Source organism: Carlito syrichta, unplaced genomic scaffold (assembly GCF_000164805.1).
Source record: "Carlito syrichta isolate Samal-C Ts95f unplaced genomic scaffold, Tarsius_syrichta-2.0.1 Scaffold309479, whole genome shotgun sequence".
NCBI lineage: Eukaryota > Metazoa > Chordata > Mammalia > Primates > Tarsiidae > Carlito > Carlito syrichta.
In genome coordinates, this window is record NW_007253575.1 from 540,572 (window position 1) to 560,369 (window position 19,798).

The 19,798-nt window shown below is 35.9% G+C and overlaps 1 protein-coding gene across 1 annotated transcript in view; it reads right to left on the reverse strand.

Moving 5' to 3' along the window:
- The window catches only part of XPR1 (xenotropic and polytropic retrovirus receptor 1), a 178,711-nt gene that overhangs the window by 53,442 nt on the left and 105,471 nt on the right, over positions 1–19,798 (reverse strand). The window contains exons 3-6 of the mRNA XM_021717230.1: positions 12,644–12,867; positions 9,973–10,122; positions 9,679–9,762; positions 4,583–4,664 (exon numbers count right to left, since the gene is read on the reverse strand). Of these exons, the coding sequence (XP_021572905.1) occupies positions 4,583–4,664; positions 9,679–9,762; positions 9,973–10,122; positions 12,644–12,867 (540 nt within the window). The remainder of the gene's footprint in view (positions 1–4,582; positions 4,665–9,678; positions 9,763–9,972; positions 10,123–12,643; positions 12,868–19,798) is intronic.

Here is a 19,798-nt window from a genome sequence, read left to right on the forward strand (position 1 = left end):
TGTGTGGTGGTATTGTTGTGTGTGTGTGTGTGTGTGTGTGTTGTTGTTGTGTGTGGTGTTGTTGTTGTTGTTTGAAGCCAGGAAGGAATTCGAGACCAACACGGACAACATAGTGAGACCTAATCTCTATAAAAAACTACAAATAGCTGGACATGGTGGCAGATGCTTGTAGTCCTTAGCACTTGGGAGCTCAGGTGGGATGACTGCTTGAGCCCAGGAGTCTGAGGTTGTAGTGTGCTATTATGTCACTAAACTCCAGCCTAGATAAAAGAGCAAGACTCTGTCTCTGAATTTTTTTTAAAGGGTTCAAAAACAAACTAGCAGTCTTAAGTGCTAATATCAAGTTATCATCAAGTGTCAGAAACTTCAGCTTGAACATAAATCTAAAACCTAAGGGCATAGGTTAGTAATACAGTGAAACCTCTTTCTGGCATGATTTCCGTGAAGTAACCACAATAACTCCTGCTAGACAAGGTCATCGTGAAAAATTTTGGGGAATTAAAAAACAAACTGAATTAGTATCATCTCTTTTTAAGAATAAATATATCATCTTTGTGATTCATAGGCCCAAACAATAAAAGATATATATGGTTCCATTACAAACTCTTGATGGCTTCATGCATTTTTAATTTAAAAAAGCAAGCTGACATTTATCAAGCATTTTTTCTGGGCTAAGCAATGTGATTCAATGCTTTACATGCATAATTTCATTAATTCTTACAGCAACACTATACATTGATTTTCTTCACCAGATATATAAAAAAAACTGAGGCGTAGTCAAATTCAATTCCTTGCCCAGGGTCACAAGAATTTACTAACCGTACAATTTGGCTCCATAACCTGCACACTTAACGATGGGGCTAGGTTGTATATAAACCAGCATGTGCCTATTAAAAAACAAAAGCCAAAATAGAAGTCTATCCTAAAACTTACAAAATTATAGACCTCTCTGTATTGTGCCAAGTTGCCAAATCAGTATTCTTTAAAAGAACATAAAAAAAAAAATTAACAATATATTTATACAGGAAAAAGCACCTCAAATATTATAAATGATATGAAAACTCTTCTTCTCACTGCAGATCCCCTGAAGAAAACTATGCTAACAATTCTTCATATATAGAGAACCACATACTGACTATATGTATGATACATAACCAGGTACGCTAGACTTTTTATACGACTGGCAGTGCAGTGTTTGGTTACACCAGCATCGCCACAAACATGTAAGTAATGTGTTGTGCTGTGATAGCTACAACCTCACCAGGCAATAGGAAACTTTTGCTCCATTATCATCTATGCTTTCGTATATGAAGTCGGTTATGGACCAAAACATTATGCAGCACACTGACTATACTATTCTGCTGGGTACACATTTATTGTAATTTATTTATTTATTCTACTGTTGATGAACATTTGGGGTGTTTTCAACTTGGGGCCAACTATAAACAGTATTGCTACAAACGTTCTCATGCATGTCTTTTAGTGGACATGCATCAGCATTTCTATTAGAGCTGGGTGTCACAGTATACGTTCAAGATTTGGTAAATACTGACAAACAGTTCTCCATAGTGCTGTGCACATTTTCACTCCTGCCACTACCTCATTCATTTTATCATCTCCATGGTATCCCCTTATATAGGAATAATATAATTTGAACAGTTAACAATTGTTGACTAACAAAATGGTAATGAATACTCTCCCGCATCCAATGCACCCTGTATAAGTATGTTTGTAAGATACATTTCTAGAGATAAAACTACTTAATCAGAATTACTGCATTTAAAAAAATTTCACATTCTGCCAAATTAATCTCCAAAGAGATTACAATTAATATTCTTACCACTAGTGTGTATCACACAGCCTATTTCACACCTTATATCCATTGTAAATGATCAAACTAATACATGAAATATGGTATACTGTTATTTTACCAAATTAAGTAAGGGTTACTAGGAAACTGTAAAAGAAACAAGTTTAAAAAAAACTCTAAACAGGTAACTTTTCATCTTCATGAAATTAAATATCAGGAATATGTGATTTTCAGACAAACTGCTAAACACCGGGTCATGGACCCTTGAGAAACCACAGCAATTATTACACATTATTTTTTGATGTGAATGTTAGAAAAAAAATAATCGTGCTTGTACATGCATTACTACTGCTGCATTTCTCTCTGACTCTCAACACTGTTATCTTTCGAGCACCCGCTGGGAGAGAAATAAGAATAGACAGCTGGCTCTAACTATATTTACCCTCCCCCCTACAACACACACAAAGATCAAACAAAGAAGGGTTCTGAGGTGAGAGAACATAATGCGCAACACTAAATGCATAAACCACATATATTAAAAAACAAATCAGACCGTATCACACCTCAATTTGTTCTGAATGTTTTTAAAAATGTTTCAATCAATTCACATAAAAACAGCAAAGAAGTTTATTTTTTTCTTATGTCTTATTTAATGATGATGATAATATCCCCCTGCTCATTTGGAAATTTAAAAAAATTAACCCAAAAATGACTAAGGCATTTTCTTCCAGAAAGAACAACCCCTACACTACATATACCATGTATACCTTATATTGATGCAGTACTTCACAACTATAAACATATTTTACTTACACTTTTCTGATCCCAATGAGATATTGTCTTTAAATTAAAAGTCCTCAACTGCAAGAATCTTTGGGATTTGTGTCTGTTTTCTTGCTGTCTGTGTATTTTCTGTGTATCATTTAATATCATCTCTCTTTCTATCCATTCAAACTTCCTCAACATTTTTTAGCCCCTACTATATGTTTTAGGCAGTGTTCTAGGTCCTGGAGATACAATGGTGAACAGGAAACAAAAGTCCAGGCATCAAGGAGTTTACACTTCAGTGGAAAAACAGATAATGAGAGACATAAATATGTAATGTAATGTCATGTTAATTGTAAGTGCTCTGAAGAAAAAAATAATGAAGGTTAAAGGGATAGAATAGATGGTTTGGGGATAGGGTGATCAGGGAATTCTTTACTGAGAATATAGCATTTGAACAGAGATCTATATGAAGCAAGGAAATAAGCCATGTAGACATCTTATGCAAGTGCCCTTTAGGCAATTCAAAGGCACTTAGATGATAAAGAGCTTGGTGTGTTCAAGGAATAGTAACAACACAAGTGTGCTAGGAAACAGTAGAACCGAGTGTGGGGTAGGTTGACAGGATATAACATCAGAAAGGTACACAGGGGTAAGATCCTGTAGGGTTGTGTAGACAAACAGTAAGGAGTTCGAATGCTATTGTAAGAGAAGTCATTGAATGAATTTTAAATAGAAGAGTGACATGATCTAACATTAAAACAACAACAACAAATAGTCACTGGTGGCTTTAAGGAGGCAAGAGTGGACAAGTTCTGGAGGTTGTTGTAGTATACTAAACAAGAAATGGTTATTTGTCTAAACAAGGATGCTTTGCTTAGACAAGGATGGCACTGGTGGAGGTAGTGAGAGCAGTCACGTTTAGAACATATTTTGAAGACAGAGCAACAGAATTTGCTGATGGACTAAAGACAAAATGAGAGAAAAGACAGAATAAGATCTTTACCTGAGAAACTGGACGAAAGGTGATGCCATATAGAAGAAATATATTTGGGGGTAAAAATCAAGGGTTCTTTTGTCCATATAAATTTGAGATGTCTACTAGACATCCAAGTAGATATTAGAAGAGAGAGGATATATACTTGGGGTCATTAGCATAAAGATGGTTTTTATAGCCATAGGCTTGAATACGATGGTATAGGTAGGAAATGAATATAGACAGAGGAGACTGAAGGATTGAGTCTAGCAGTACACCCCAACTATTGACACTGTGACAATGAAATAGTGTCAGCTAGCAAAGGGCACTGGGAAAGAACTGTCAATGAAATTTAACAGGAAAACCAGCAGAGTGTAATTTCCCCAGAAAAAACTATCAAAGTATTTCAAGAAACAGTAATTGATAATGCCAAATTCTACTGAGGGGTATGTCAAATTCTTTGGGGAGATTTAGTAAGACTGTGCCTCCCTTGCTGCTATATCATTTCCTGATGTTACGAGTGTAGTTGCTCCTAGCAATCCTTCCTACTTTCTAATTTTTTATTTCTATAGAATAGGAAATTATATAACCAAGCTTCTTAAAACTATATTCAAAGTAATTTCTATACATTGGTTTTGAAAAGGTCGTGAGAAAGAATCCAATCAGTGAAGGGAATGAGCTTTACTGAATAGATTTGTAACATAATTTATCCTCATCTATGATCAAGGGAGCTGAGGTTCTTGATAATTGAACTATGAAAAATCTGAAGAATACATAAAAATTGAAAAATGGTGAAGAGTAAGAGGCCATACACTAGTAATGTTTTAAAAGATAGCTATACCCAAAGGGAAAAAATAAAAAACAACTTAAAAACCTCTACATCATTTATAAGAACAAAAAAACTTAGCCGTCACAGATTTATCCTTCAGTATCTTTGGTAGTTGCATGCATAATTCCTTACAGAGAAACAGAGTATGACAAAGGCATATTAACAAGAATAAATAAATTGAAAAATAATTTTAACTACTTACCGGCAAGCACAAGGGTAATATTTAGTACAATGAATATGCCACAAAATAGGCCAACTCTAAAAGTAGTCCATGCTGGTGCAGGCTGTGAACAGAAAAATAGCATTTTGGGTATAGGGCAAAATATTGAACACATTTAATATATGCTGTAATAAATTAGTAGTATGAGCCTCAAAGTTCTACCATGAAAATAATACTTTATGATCTGATTTTTTAAAATATCTGAACCAGATAATCATTTTTCAGTATCCTATAATACTAGAACAGAGTTGCCAGTTAATCAAATTCTTTTACAGAATTCTTTTACAGGTGGCTCAGTCTGTAATCCTGCGCCTTTGGGAGGCTGAAGTGAGTGGATTGCCTGAGCCTGCGGACTTGAGACCCGCCTGGGCAACTTGGCGAGACCTCATCTCTACAATAAATAAAATTTTAAAAAATTAGCCACACGTGGTAGTGCACGCCTGTAGTTCCAACTACTTGGAAGGCTGAGGGGGAAGGATCGCCGGAGCCCAGCAGGTTGGGCTTGTTCATGAAATAAAAATATGATCTTATAATCAAATTATATTTGCTTATATACTGGCTCTCCCTGTATGCAGATTCCACAATCATGCTTCAACCAAGTGCAGATGGAAGATATTCAGGAACAAAAACCAATTAAAAAATAACAATACAACAATAAAAATACAGTATAACAACTATTTACCTAGCACTTATAGAAGACACTGTAAGGAATCCAGTGATGATTTAAAATATATGGGAGGATATGAATAGGTTATATACAAATACTATGTCATTTTATATAAAGTGCTTAAGCATCTGTGGATTTTGGTATCTATAGGGTCCTAAAACCAATCTTCTCCCTGATTATACATACTGAGTTTTTTTAAATACGAAAGAGCTAAGATGGAATTTTATTTTTACAGTGTACACATCTGTAAATTTTGTAAGCATTATTGACAGTTTGCATATCTGGTACAATGAAAATAATCACAGATAATGGTAAAAATAAGAACACATTTTCTGATAGTAATTGCAATATTATACTGGAGTAATTTAAAGAGAATTTTTCAAGATATGCTAGAGATTCTCAAGAAACTGGCATATCAGAATCTCCAGAGTATGCAGGTTCAAAAATATTTTTCTCTATTATAACTTAATTTTATATTTACAAAGTAATTTTTACAACTACTTTTTTCTAAGAGATTTATGTAATAGAAAGTACCTGAGGTTTTAAACATAAAGTAATGAGAAATATGGAGATATAATCTTGGACTTAAATATGTGCTATAAAGTTATACAAAAAATTTGTTTTTGAGTCGGGGTCTCACTCTGTTGCCCAGGTTGGAGTGCAGTGGCATGATCACAATGATCAGGGCTCATGGCGTTGACCTCCTGGGCTCAGGTGATCCTTCTACCTCAGTATCCCTAGTATCTGGGACTAGAGGTGCATGCTACCATGCCCAACCAATTTTTTTTTGGTAGAGATGCAGTTTCACTATATCGCCCATGCTGGTCTCAAACTTCTGGTTCAAGCAACCTGCCTGCCTCAGCCTACCAAAGTGGTAGGATTAAAGGCGTGAGCCACTACATCTGGCTTATGTTATAAAATTTGTTATTGTTGTTAGAGATGACATTACACTTTGATTTTTAAAATGTTTTCTGAATATCTTCAAACCAAAAACAGCACTGAGACGCCTTCTGAGCTACTTATTCTTTGTAACAGTTATCTGTATTGTTAGTTTCAGAATGAAAGTCAGAATGATGGTCATTTGTCTTTTTTTAAAAAAGTTATCTTGCTCAGGCTTGGTGGCTCTGCCTGTAATCCCAGCACTTTGGGAGGCTGAGGCGAGTGAGCTGAGCCCACAGGTTAGAGACCAGCCTGGGCGACAGAGTGAGACAAACTCAAACTCAAAAAAAAAAAAGTTATTTTTAGTTTCAAAAATTGTGCAATCTATCATATATAAAAAAAATGTATGTAATGTATTTGAACTGTTAGAAAGTGAGCCCACGGGGTTAGAGACTATCACCCATATTTAGAAGCTGAACATTTCCATTAATTTTGAAGTCCCTACTTCCTGAGCCAAAAAACTTCTCTCCTCACTAGAGACAACCATTTCCATGTTTCCTTTAGCTTTACCACCTCTATATGCACTTCTTTTTTTTTTTTTTTTTTTTTTTGAGTTGGAGTCTCACTCTGTCACCCAGACTGGAGGGCAGTGGCCGCTCCCAGTCACCGCAGCCTCGACCTGCTGGGCTCTGGCGATCCTTCTGCCTCAGCCTTCCAAGTAGTTGGAACTACAGGTGCGCACTACCACGTGTGGCTAATTTTTTAAAATTTTATTTATTGTAGAGATGAGATCTCGCCAAGTTGCCCAGGCGGGTCTCAAACCCGCGGGCTCAGGCAATCCACTCACTTCAGCCTCCCAAAGGTGCAGGATTACGGGCTGAGCCACCGAGCCCGGCTTATATACACTTCTAAACACCTTAATTTTTATTTATATTTTATTCAAATATAACTGACATACAATACATTACACAAACTTAAAGTATCTGATTTGTGATTTTTCTCAATGGATGCTTTTAGAATTTTTTAAAATTTTCAAGCAGTTTATGTTTATATTTTTCTAAAAACTGCTTTATTGATTGACTAAATTATACATTTTTTAAAAATTTTAGAAAGCAGGATTTATTGAGAGGACAGAAAAGCTCCCACAGTTGAAGGGGACCTGAAGGGGTTGCTGAAAATTATACATATTTAAAGTGTAAAATTTGATAAGTTTTGATACTATATATAAACACCTACAAAACCATCACCATCATCAAGACAATGAAAACACCCATGACTTGCAAGAGTTTCCCACACCCCTCTGCAATCCTTTCCTGTTAGCTTACCCCATCCTATCTACAGGCAATCACTGACCTGCTTTCTGTCACTATTTTATATTTTCTAGTGTCTTAGGTAATGGAATCATACAGTATATACTTGTCTTTCTGCTTTCTTTCTCTCAGCATAATTATTTTAAGATTTAACCACGTTGTTGCGCTTATCACATCACCAGGCAATTCCATTTTATTGCTGAGTAGCATTTCATTGCATGAATAGTCCACAAATTGTTTATCCATTCATCTACTGATGGACATTTGGGTTGTTTCCAGTTTTAGGCTATTATGAATAAAGCTGCTATGAACATTTGTGTACATCTGCATACAGACATATGTTTGCATTTGTCTTGGGTAAACATCTAGAAGTATAATGGTCAAATCATATGGCAGGTGTACATTTAATTTTTTAAGAAACTGCCAAACTATTTTCCATTGTGGTTATACATTATATTTTATGAAGTCTGACAATTAAGTTTGCAAACTTGTCACCATGTGCTTACATTGGCAGCACTGTATGAACTATTTGGTAAGGTTTTACAACCTTGTATATCAGTGTCTCTAGCTGTGCTTTTGTCAATGTGTGGCAGTGTCTTGCTGAGTGGAGTTCATTATTGTTGTTGCATGTTTTTGTGTGCTGTTGCGAGAATGTTAGAGTCTGAATTAGAGCAACCAACAAACATTAAATTTTTTGTTAAATTTGGCAAGAGTAGAAGTGAAAACAGGGACATGTTAGTCCAAATTTATGGGGATGATGCCATGAGGAAAATGGCAGTGTACAAATGGATTAAATGTTTTTCTGAGGGGAGAGAAAGCGTCAATAATGAACAGAGTTCAGGATGGCCAGTAAAAAAATCTGTTGTCCATATGTAAGTTAGTCTATTTTTGGATTCTCTATTCTGTTCAATGGATCTACTTTCCTCCCTTAACACTAATATCATACTCTCTTGATTACTGTAGCTTTAATATTAAGTTTTTATAAGGTAATATTAATCCTTCAACTTAGTTGTTCTGAGGTTGTTTTGGCTATTCTAGGTCCTTTGCATTTTCATATAAATTTTAAATTAGCTTACCAACTTTTACACACAAAAAAAGCCTGCTGAGATTTTTGAGTTAAAGTATGTTGTATCTGTAGATCAAGTTAGGAAGATACAACATCTTAAAAATATTTGGCTTACCCAATATACCCATGAATATGGTATACCCTCATTTAAGTCTTTAATTTTGCTCAGCAATGTTTTGCAGTTTTCAATGTAAAGGTCTTACACACCTTTTGTCAGAATTATTCCTAAACATTTCATAATCTGATGGTATTATAAAAAGCATTGTTTAAATTTTTTTATTTCTAATTATTCTTGCTGGTATATAGCCACATAATTGATTTTTGCATATTGGTCTTATATTCTGTAATCTTGCTAAACTCACTTATTAATTAGTTCTAGTAGCCATTTTATAGAGTCACTGGATTTTCTACATAGATCATGGAGACACTGGCAAAACCTCCCACCAGTTTTACTTCTCCCTTTCTAACCTGAATGCCTTTTGTTTTTCTTACCACATTGGCTATAATCTCCAGCACAATGTTGAACAGAAGTGGTAACAGCAAATATTCTTTTTTTTCCTAGTCTTAGGGAAAAAGCATTTAGTGTTTCACCATGAAGTATGTTAATAATTGTAGATTTCTTATAAATGCCTTTTATTAGATTGTAGAAGCTTGTTCTGTTATTGATTTCAATTCCATTGTTGTCAGAAAACATACTTTGTATAATTTAAATCCTTCTAGATTTATTGAGACTTGTCTTATGACACAGACGATATCATTTAATAAATGCTTTTGCTGTATAACTATTGTATAGATATCATTTAATAAATGGGGTTTTTTTGGTATAACTGGTACATTTTGGATTAAGCTATACAGTAGCCCAGCACATCTGAATACCTCATTCTCATTTTTTAAAAATTATGTCTTAATCATTTGAGGAGTCTAAGACATTAACTTGTCAACAAGAATAAACAAGAAAGGAAGTATAGGTTGCAAAGAGAAAGATGGGAAAACATTACAATTAATTATGAAGTAAAATTGGCATACACTTTTTAAAAAACTAAAATAATTACAGTAACAATTACTTAAAAACTTTGGCTGAAATGTTGTAAGTTAATGAAACCAACTAAGCAGACTTTGTTGATTATTAAACAAAACACTGGAAGCAAATACTAACCTGAGCAGCTCCCAAAGGGGGGACACGTAAACGCTTCATTGCCTTTTGTCTATCACCATCTTCAAGTTCATTGGTCACTACAGCCTAGAAAGACAAGTTATTAAATTTTGACATAGGTTATACTAAACTTGAGTGATGTAATTCTGGTATCCCAGTAACTTTTTAGTGAATGCATATTAATAAAGCAAAAAAAAAAAATTAACTATTTACAAAAGAAGAACAGAAATGAAGAATTATTTTCCAAAAAAAAACCATAAATTGAACATATGTGATAAATAAGTGGAATTATTATACCTCAGTTTCAGAGATGAGCTGGTTGATTTTCTTGCATGTATAAAATGGGGCCACTTCTACATGAGCCACCCGCCAATCTGCGCCACGAGATGTTTCCAGGATCTTGTCATGCTTTTTAAGGATTTTTCGAAACCCTGTAAAATTCAGATTCTACAGAAAAAAATAAGAAACACAACTGTAATTTCTACCATTATCAAAGAAGATGAAAATAAAACGCACTAGGTGTTGACAGCGCCAACAGGACAAAGATTGAGTATTCAAGTAAATGATGATGCTTTCATAAAAGCATTTACTACTAAAAGGATGAGACTCTTCTTTCTTATTTCATTTACTCATTTCAAGGTAGTATGCTACTAGTAACACAAAGAAACCTAAACTATGAACCCTATTGTCTTCCAAGTAAATTAATGAAAGCCCTAAACTCAAAACATTTTTCCATTTTTCTATGTACAACTACTTTCAAAATAGCTAGTTTCTATCATGTTGTTGCTTTGATCAAAATAATACTTTCAGAAAATGTTTTGCATATATCGTGCACTGAACACATTTATTTGGTTATCTGCTTTTAGAAAGGCTGGTATAGAAGTGCACTTGCCACCCAGCTCCCCACCCCCATGAAGGCATATATGTACCAGCAAGGAAAATGGAAGATCATCTAGTTCTCTTAACTTTCATTTTCCTTCCATTCATTTTAAGTTTGGGGATAGGAATGCAAAGAAGAGTCAGTAGAAAGGAAGAAGTGAGCATACTTACATGGTTCAGTTCACAATGGGTAGGTACCCCCACTTTTCCTCAATTTCTACAATAATAAAATACTATACTTTTCAACATTCTCAAATTCTGTTTTTCTTTGCCCAGTATGCAAAAAAGTAGAAAACTGGATTTGCAAGGCTAGGACTATAAACCAAAGGTCTTCCAAATTTGCTGATCACATATTCCCATCAGTAAACAATTGAGCACTCACTCCAAGATAGGTTTTGCTTGTTTATGCATAATTTTTTTCTCATATTTTAATATGTGATCTTAAACTCTGCTTGGAGTGCATATTTCATTACTTGGAGACAGTTTTTAATAAATTTTCTCTTCTCTATCATTCTCAAAATTAATATATGCATACAGAATAGACAACCACAAAGAAAAGAAGATGAAGTATAACTTTTATAATTAACAATTATATTTGTTTTCTTAAGAAGCTTTCTGTAACTCAAAACAAAGCTTGCTAGGAGAATTAATAAAATTTAACAAGGGTATTTCTATGTAATATACAAGCATAGTTGATAAACTATGAAATGTTAATGTTTTTACCGCATTATAGAAAAAAGAAAAACACATTTTAAGAATTAAATTATAAAGCTATAAATAAATTTCAAACAAAAGAACGTATCACTATATGGGGGGGGGCCCAAAAAAACCCAGAATTATCTTTTGGACGATGGGTCACTTGTAGAACAGGTTTCCCCTGCTAGGTAAACATGTTTTCTAGGAATCCACTGGCACCAGTGTACTCGCTGGCATTGTTGTGAGAGGCTGTGTTCACCTTCACTGAAATTTTTTTTTGTGTGGAGATTCTTTCAGTGCATCTGCCCAATTCATGATGTGTGATTTACAAGCACATCTGCCCAAACCACGCTGAGTGTTCAGCAGTTTTTGACCAAAAATAGCATAACCCTTGTGCTCCACCCTCCCTATTCATCTTATCTCACCCTGACTTTTTTTCGTTTCCCAGATGAAAAAAGTCCTCAAAGGAAAATGTTTTGCTGCTGTGGAAGCGGTGAAACAAAAAATGGCAGAAGCACTAAAAGGTATCAAAATTGACGATTTCAAAAACTGTTTTGAGTGCTAGGTATATTGCATCAAAGGGAGAGTACTTTGAAGTGACTGCAGCTTAAGCACGTAAGAATGAGTACACAATTTTTTATAAATAAATTCCAGGGGTTTTTGGATACCTGTGTGTGTGTGTGTGTGTGTGTGTGTGTGTGTGTGTGTGTGTGTGTGTGTGTGTGTGTGTGTGTATGCGTGCGTGCTTATCTTATATATTACTTTTCTACTAAATTCTTTTCCAACGAGGCTCTTCTTTGAAGAATAAAATATTAAGCCACCAAAGAAAACAGATTTATAAAGGGAAAAGATAAAAATAAGCACATGCATTATACAATTTAAGATTACTACAATTTAAGATTATGGGACTTTTATTCTTATTTTAAAATTTTAGGCCAGGCTTGGTGGCTAAGCCTGTAATCCTGCGCCTTTGGGAGGCTGAAGTGAGTGGATTGCCTGAGCCTGCGGACTTGAGACCCGCCTGGGCAACTTGGCGAGACCTCATCTCTACAATAAATAAAATTTTAAAAAATTAGCCACACGTGGTAGTGCACGCCTGTAGTTCCAGCTACTTGGAAGGCTGAGGCGGAAGGATCGCCGGAGCCCAGCAGGTCGAGGCTGCGGTGGCCGGGAGCAGCCACTGCACTCCAGTCTGGGCGACACAGTGAGACTCCAACTCAAAAAAAAAAAAAAAAAAAAAAAGAATATCTGAAATCCCAACAAGAATCTCAAGAATAATGACATGCCATGGATATTCCTTTCTGGATTGATACATCGTTTAGTTTAAGGTAATTTTATTTATTGAAACATCTAATTTACTTAAAGATTCCATTCTCCAGGGTAATAACTATACCTGATAGTTCTGCAGCAGGATAAGACTGAGGTAGAACTCGCTGAAGGCCAGTTTAAGGTCTTTAATATTCCTATGTTGGACACGTTCCTCATGGGACAAGTGGAAGACTGGCTTTCTGCGTTGTCGCAGTGTGGTAACACCAGTGCTTTCTTTCTGCGCATCCAATGATGACTGAAGCTCATTCTGAAGTGTAGCAAACCTGCGCTGAGCCTCTGCGAGCTTCTCTATAAGAAATAAAACAGAATAGTCAAATCAGTAAGATAAAAAAAGCTGATAAAAGTTCTGACTTCTGAATTTTTACTAATTATTTTTATCTCCTTCCCTAAAATTACATGTAATGTTTAGAACTGCATAAGAAAAAAATATTTTGGTACAATACTGCCTTTTATTTTACTCCATACTTCCCTCCCCTCAAAACCTCATGTGTACCCTTTCTTTGTACAGATAAAGAAATAATAAATAACTACTAACAGTGAGAATGTAAAATGGTATGGCTCAAAAGTTTTCAAAAGGTTAAACACGGAGTTACCAGCAACACCACTACTAGGTATATACCTAAGATAGCTGAAAACATGTTCACACAAAAGCTTGTATTCATAATGTCCAGAAAATGGAAACAAGTCAAATGGTCATCAACTGATGAACAGATAAGTAAAATGAGTGTGTGTGTGTGTGTGTGTGTGTGTGTGTGTGTGTGTGTATACACACAGTATCAGCCAAAAAAAAAAATAAAGTACTAATTCATGCTATGACACAGATAAACTTTGAAGATATTATATTAAGTGAAAGAAGCCAGACACAAAATACCCAATATTATATGATTCCATATATATAAACTGTCCAGAATTGGGAAATCTTCAGAGATAGAAAGTAGGTTAGTGGTTGTCATGAGCTGGGAGGAAGGGGAAGTGACTGCAAATGGGTATGGGGTGTCGCTTTAAGATGATGAAAGCTTTGAATTTGGTGGTGATGCTACGTGAATACACACACACACACACACACACACACACACACACACACACACACACACACACACACACACACGTATTTGTGTTGCACATACATTTAAAAATAATACTCTGCAACTATTCCAACTATTTTCCATGGTCACAAATTTAGTTCATTGGAACCAGGCACATTTGGGTTAAAATTCTTGCCTCACTAACTAGCTGTATGATTTTCATCAAGTTTTTTTTTTTTAAACTCTTCTAATCCTTTTACAGATGAAATGGAGACAATATCAACTCCCTCATGAAGTAGTTGTAAAGATTAAATGAAATGAAGCATAGAAATCCAAGAGACATAGCCCTCAATAATAATAATTATATAATAATAATAACAAAGCATTACTTATAACTCATCTTCCTCACAGTTCTTCCCTTCCTTGCTTTGTATATTGCTTTAGCATTTTTGTCCTGTCTGGCATTGGTTCTTCATGATTCACTGCTCTTTTTCTCTTAGAGAAATTACTTCCATAAGATGCTTCCAAGATTTATCTTTATCCTTAATCCTTTATATGACATTCATTTTCTTAACTTTTACAATCTATTTATGTCTTCTTGTATTTTCTTTTTTTTTTTTTGAGTTGGAGTCTCACTCTGTCACTCAGACTGGAGTGCAGTGGCCGCTCCCGGCCACTGCAGCCTCGATCTGCTGGGCTCCAGTGATCCTTCCACCTCAACCTTCCAAATAGCTGGAACTACAGGCGCGCGCTACCATGCCCAGCTAATTTTTGATTTATTGTAGAGATGAGGTCTCGTCAAGTTGCCCAGGCGGGTCTCGAACCCGCGGGCTCAGTCAATCCACTCACTTCGGCCTCCCAAAGTGCTGGGATTACAGGCTGAGCCACCAAGCCTGGCTCTTCTTGTGTTTTCTATGATCTAAAATTGTATTCAAAATCAAAATTATGATTCCATTCCTCTTTCCAAATGAACTTCATCCATCTATATGGGTCTATCTATCTTGCGTCTGCTTTTAGCTCCTGGAGACTACTCTTACTCCTCTTCATCTCCAACACCAACTGCATTCCCTGGAGGGGACCCAGAAAATAATCTCTTCATTAAGATGCATACCAGGCTCTCATAAGGATAAACCCAAGGTGTCACATGGGCTGCCTTCTCAAATGGAGCTTGGGCTCCTCTTTCAAGTTAACTTGGTTGGAACAGAATTTAGTTCTTTGTAGTTGTAAGACTGAGGTCCCCATTTCCTTGCTGGCTGTCATTTACCTTTCACTCCTAAAAACTACTCTTATCCCTCTACGTCTTCAATGCCAGCAATGGAGAAACTCATGGTAAGTGCCTCTCATAATTTGAATCTTTTTTCCTAGGAGCAGCTCAGTCTCTTTAAGCACTCACTCGATTAGGAAGGGCTCACCTGGGATAATCTCCCTTTTTCCAAAGTCAACTGATTTGGGACCTTAATTACATCTGCAAAATCCCTCACAGCAGAACCTAGGTGTCTGATTGAATAACTACATGAAGGTAGATGTCACCAGGGGAATGGATCTTGGAGGCCATTTTAGAATTATGGTAGGTATCACAGCTCTGAATTGATGCAAATTTCTGGAGAAATTTCAGGAATTTCATATAGCCATTTCCATCGTGATGTTCATTATTTCTGGATCACAACCAGTGTGGAGATTCTACTAGTGTCCCAGCATGTCTATTCCAATTACACATTCTGGAACTGAGAAAGTAATCATTGGGTAAGTCTGTGGACCAACTGGGTCTGCTATGAGTCTAAAATGGGTTAATATTTTATCTGTCACCTAAACATTATAAATCTATAGTTTGTTGAACCACATGGTGTTTAGAATCTTCAGGAATTTGCATCAGTTCAGAGCTATGGTACCTACCATAGAATGCTAGAATTTAACTAAGGTCAATTATAAATTATTCTGATGATTAAAATGTCAGGTAATTAGTAAGAGCCAGAAGCCAGAATATCATACATCATATGAATGATTAACTTTTACTATTTTTTGTAAAGTCAGAGTCTCACTCTGTCACCCAGACTAGAGTGCAGTGGCATGATCACCGGTACCTCAGCCTCAACCTGCTGGGCTAAGGTGATCCTTCCGCTTCTGACACGAAGTGTCCCAAGGTAGCTGGGACTACAGGTACATGCCATCACGCCCTGCTAATTTTTTAATTTATTTTAGAGATGAGGTCTCACCATGTTGCCCAGGCTGGTCTCGAACTCCCAGGCCCAGGCAATCCTCTGGTCTTGGCCTCCCAAAGTGCTAGGATTATTGGTGTGAGCCACTGAGCCCCACTTTATTGCTATTGTTAAAGGATTAATAAATGAATTTGCTAATTGTTTAGTGTCCTTTGTTAGAGTTAATACATTTACATTCCTCATTAAATACATATTAAAAATATAAGAAGTCCAAGAAATGAAAAGAAAGAGGACCTGTTACTTCTTGTGTGCCAACAATAAGTCAAGACACAAATGTTTCTCTATCTAGCAAATTTCTTATTCATTTTGCAAGGCTAATCGCAAATATTGCTTTCTTTATAAAGTCTTTCTTTTCCAACAACTCTCTCTGTCACAATTTGGCCCTTTCTCCTTAGAGTTCTTATGAGAACATATGCATGCATTCACAGCACAGCACAAACAATTCTTTGTTTATATATTTGCTTCAATAACTGAAATGTGAAAGCAATGGTTCTATATCTTTGTCTTTTATAATGAAAATTTATTTTAATATTTTTTGAGGTATAATTTATATACCATAGAATTAATCCACTGTAAACATACAATTCACTGATTTTTAGAAAGTTTATATAGTTATGCAATTATTATCATAATCCAATTTTAGAACATTTCTATCACCCCATATACTTCCATCAAGGCCACGGGCTGCTGTCAATCCCTCAATCCCAGGCAACCACTGATCTGCATTCGGTCTCTATAGATTTGCCTTTTCTGGACATTTCATTAAAAAAAATCATACAATATATAGTCCTCTGTGCCTGTCTGGGTTGGTTAGTTTAGCATAATGATTTTGAGGTTCATCCATTTTGTAGCATAACATAAGCATGTTATACTTTAATCCTTTTATTGCTGAATAGTATTTTACTGAGTGAATATACCACATTTTGTTTAAATATTCTTCAGTTGGTGGACATTTAGATTGTTTCTAGTTTTTTAACTGTATTATTAACATTCTCATACAAGTTTTTGTGTGGACTATCATCTTCGTCTTTGTATCATAAAGAGCTTGCATACAATAGGCCCAATCCATGTTTGTTAAATAAATAAAATGATTTCAAACTAGTGATTCCCTTCCTTTACGGATTAACTATCTAGAAGAGCATATGAGAATCCCCGGGTAGGGCTAGGGGAGTATAAAGCACATGTAGTTTGAAAAAACCATATTCGATATTATTACGGCTGTGGTATGAGAATTTTATATCTATCCAAAGAGGGCATAAGTTTAAAAAGTATGAGAAATACTGCTTCTGACGCCAAGTGTCTAAACATGTTTTACAATGAGACCTCAGTTTTTTAGAGCCAGATCACCAAAAAGCCCAAACATATGGGACTGCACAGAATTTGGGAAGAGGTATATGTGTATATAAAGATTAAGTTTTAATCTATGAATAAAAATATACAAGTATACTTACAAAAAATAAAAATGAATATTTCTAAACAATCTTTTTTTTTTTTTTTTTTTTTTTTGAGTTGGAGTCTCACTCTGTCGCCCAGACTGGAGTGCAGTGGCCGCTCCCGGCTACTGCAGCCTCGACCCGCTGGGCTCCGGCGATCCTTCCGCCTCAGCCTTCCAAGGAGCTGGAATTACAGGCATGCACTACCACGCCCGGCTGATTTTTTGATTTATTATAGAGATGAGGTCTCGCTGCCCAGGCAGGTCTTGAACCCACGGGCTCAGGCAATCCACTCACCTCAGCCTCCCAAAGGCGCGGGATTACAGGCTGAGCCACCGAGCCCGGCTCTAAACTATCTTATAGATACTGATGAGAATAGCCTATTTTCACAATAAATTACAATTTCTACTCATATCAGTAAATCAGATGACCCTGAATATAAGAACAGATTATTTTAATAACATATGCTAATGCCATAGGCTCTCATATAAAATATTTGAAAAAAATTTATAATAACCATTCAAGAGTTTTCAAAGCATCTATGTATCCCTTAAAGAGCTAAAATAAGAGCTATCAAGATCTTTTTTTGTTTCTACCAAATGTATCTTTTTCTTACTTTAAGAAAAAGTCATTTCAGAACATCAAACTGTCTTCAGAATAGCCAAGCTACAATAATGTTATGTAAATGAAGAATAATTCTTTATAAAATAAAGTTCATGTCTTAGAATATTTTCATTATTTGTTTACCTATCTTGCAATGCTACCATCTTGCTGATTCAATTTGTGGACCGTGAGTTTATTCAAAATATAAAATAATTTTATAAGAATGTTGACCCATTATAGATGATTTAGGATAATAATCTTGTTATATTACATGTAATTTTTTTCTGTTTTTATCTGGAATTCTTACCATTTGAAACCGTGTACCTCAAATAATAAAGTCTGAAATCTGTATGTGAATAAAACATCCTATTCTTCCACATTTCTCTCTAATCACCAACTCACTCCTTAATATCTTACAACTCCAGCCTTAGCAGACTATTATTGATCTCACCCCCAAATATGTCATGTACTCTAAAACGTCCATTCGAACTCCCCCTACAGCCATCCCCAAACACACTCCGCCGAGAGCATTTGGCCAATGCCTACATATTTCAAAGACTCAGTTTAAATTAAACTTCTTCTGGAGGTTTTTCCTCCATCCCTCTCTTTTCCCCCAAGTAAAGTCAATGTGTCTTTACACCAGTTTTCACAATTACTTTGCAAAACTCTAAAATGCTAAGTATCATATTGCAGATAAACTTTTTTAAAAATAAAAGATATAGCAGGGCTCGGTGGCTCAGCCTGTAATACTGCGCCTTTGGGAGGCTGAGGTGAGTGGATTGCCTGAGCCCGCAGGTTCGAGACCCGCCTGGGCAGCGAGACCTCATCTCTACAATAAATCAAAAAATCAGCCGGGCGTGGTAGCGCATGCCTGTAATTCTGGCTACTCGGAAGGCTGAGGCGGGAGGATCACCGGAGCCCAGCAGGCAAGGCTGCGGTGGCCGGGAGCGGCCACTGCACTCCAGTCTGGGCGACAGAGTGAGACTCCAACTCAAAAAAAATAAAAATAAAAGATGTAATTAGTAAATAAGCACAACAGATGTAATCAGCAAATAACATTCTGATATTTTCTATTCTCTTATATTCTAATCACATTTTTTAAAATGCCTGTGATGACCCAGGTATAGTCATGTGCCACATAATGACAGCATATATGAAAGTGCTCCCATAAGATTATAATACCATACTTTACCAGGTACTTTTTATTTTAAATATGCTAAGATACACAAATACCACTGTGTTACAATTGTCTACAGTATTCACTACAGTAACGTTGGACAGTTTTGTAGCCTAGAAGCAATAGGCTATAGCATATAGCCGAGGTATATAATAGGCTATAAAATTTAGGTGTGCTTAAGTACATACTATGATGTTCGTACAAAGATGAAATCATTTAACAATTAATTTTTTGAAACTATCCCCATTATTAAGTGATACATGACTATATTTTAATTTCCTGAACCACTTATTGGGTTGCAGCCTGGAATTGTAAGAAAACACTAATTAGATGATATTGTTTGTCTGTGAAAATGTCATTTGGAAGTTGTGTAACCCATGACCATGCACATTCCTCATCCTTTCTTTCAGTCTTAGAAAGAAAAGGAAAAATAGGAGAGAAAGAGAGAGGGAAGGAAGGAAGAAAGAGAAAGAAAATGAGGCTGGTTTCTTTTCACATGGCTTTTAATAGAAGCCTACCAATCACTATTTTTTTTACAAAATAAAGCAAAATTTATTACAGATAATATAAATAATATTGTGATTTTTTTTTTTTTGAGTTGGAGTCTCACTCTGTCGCCCAGACTGGAGTGCAGTGGCCGCTCCCGGCAACCGCAGCCTCGACCTGGTGGGCTCCGGCGATCCTTCCGCCTCAGCCTTCCAAGTAGCTGGAACTACAGGCACGCACTACCACACCCGGTTCATTTTGATTTATTGTAGAGATATC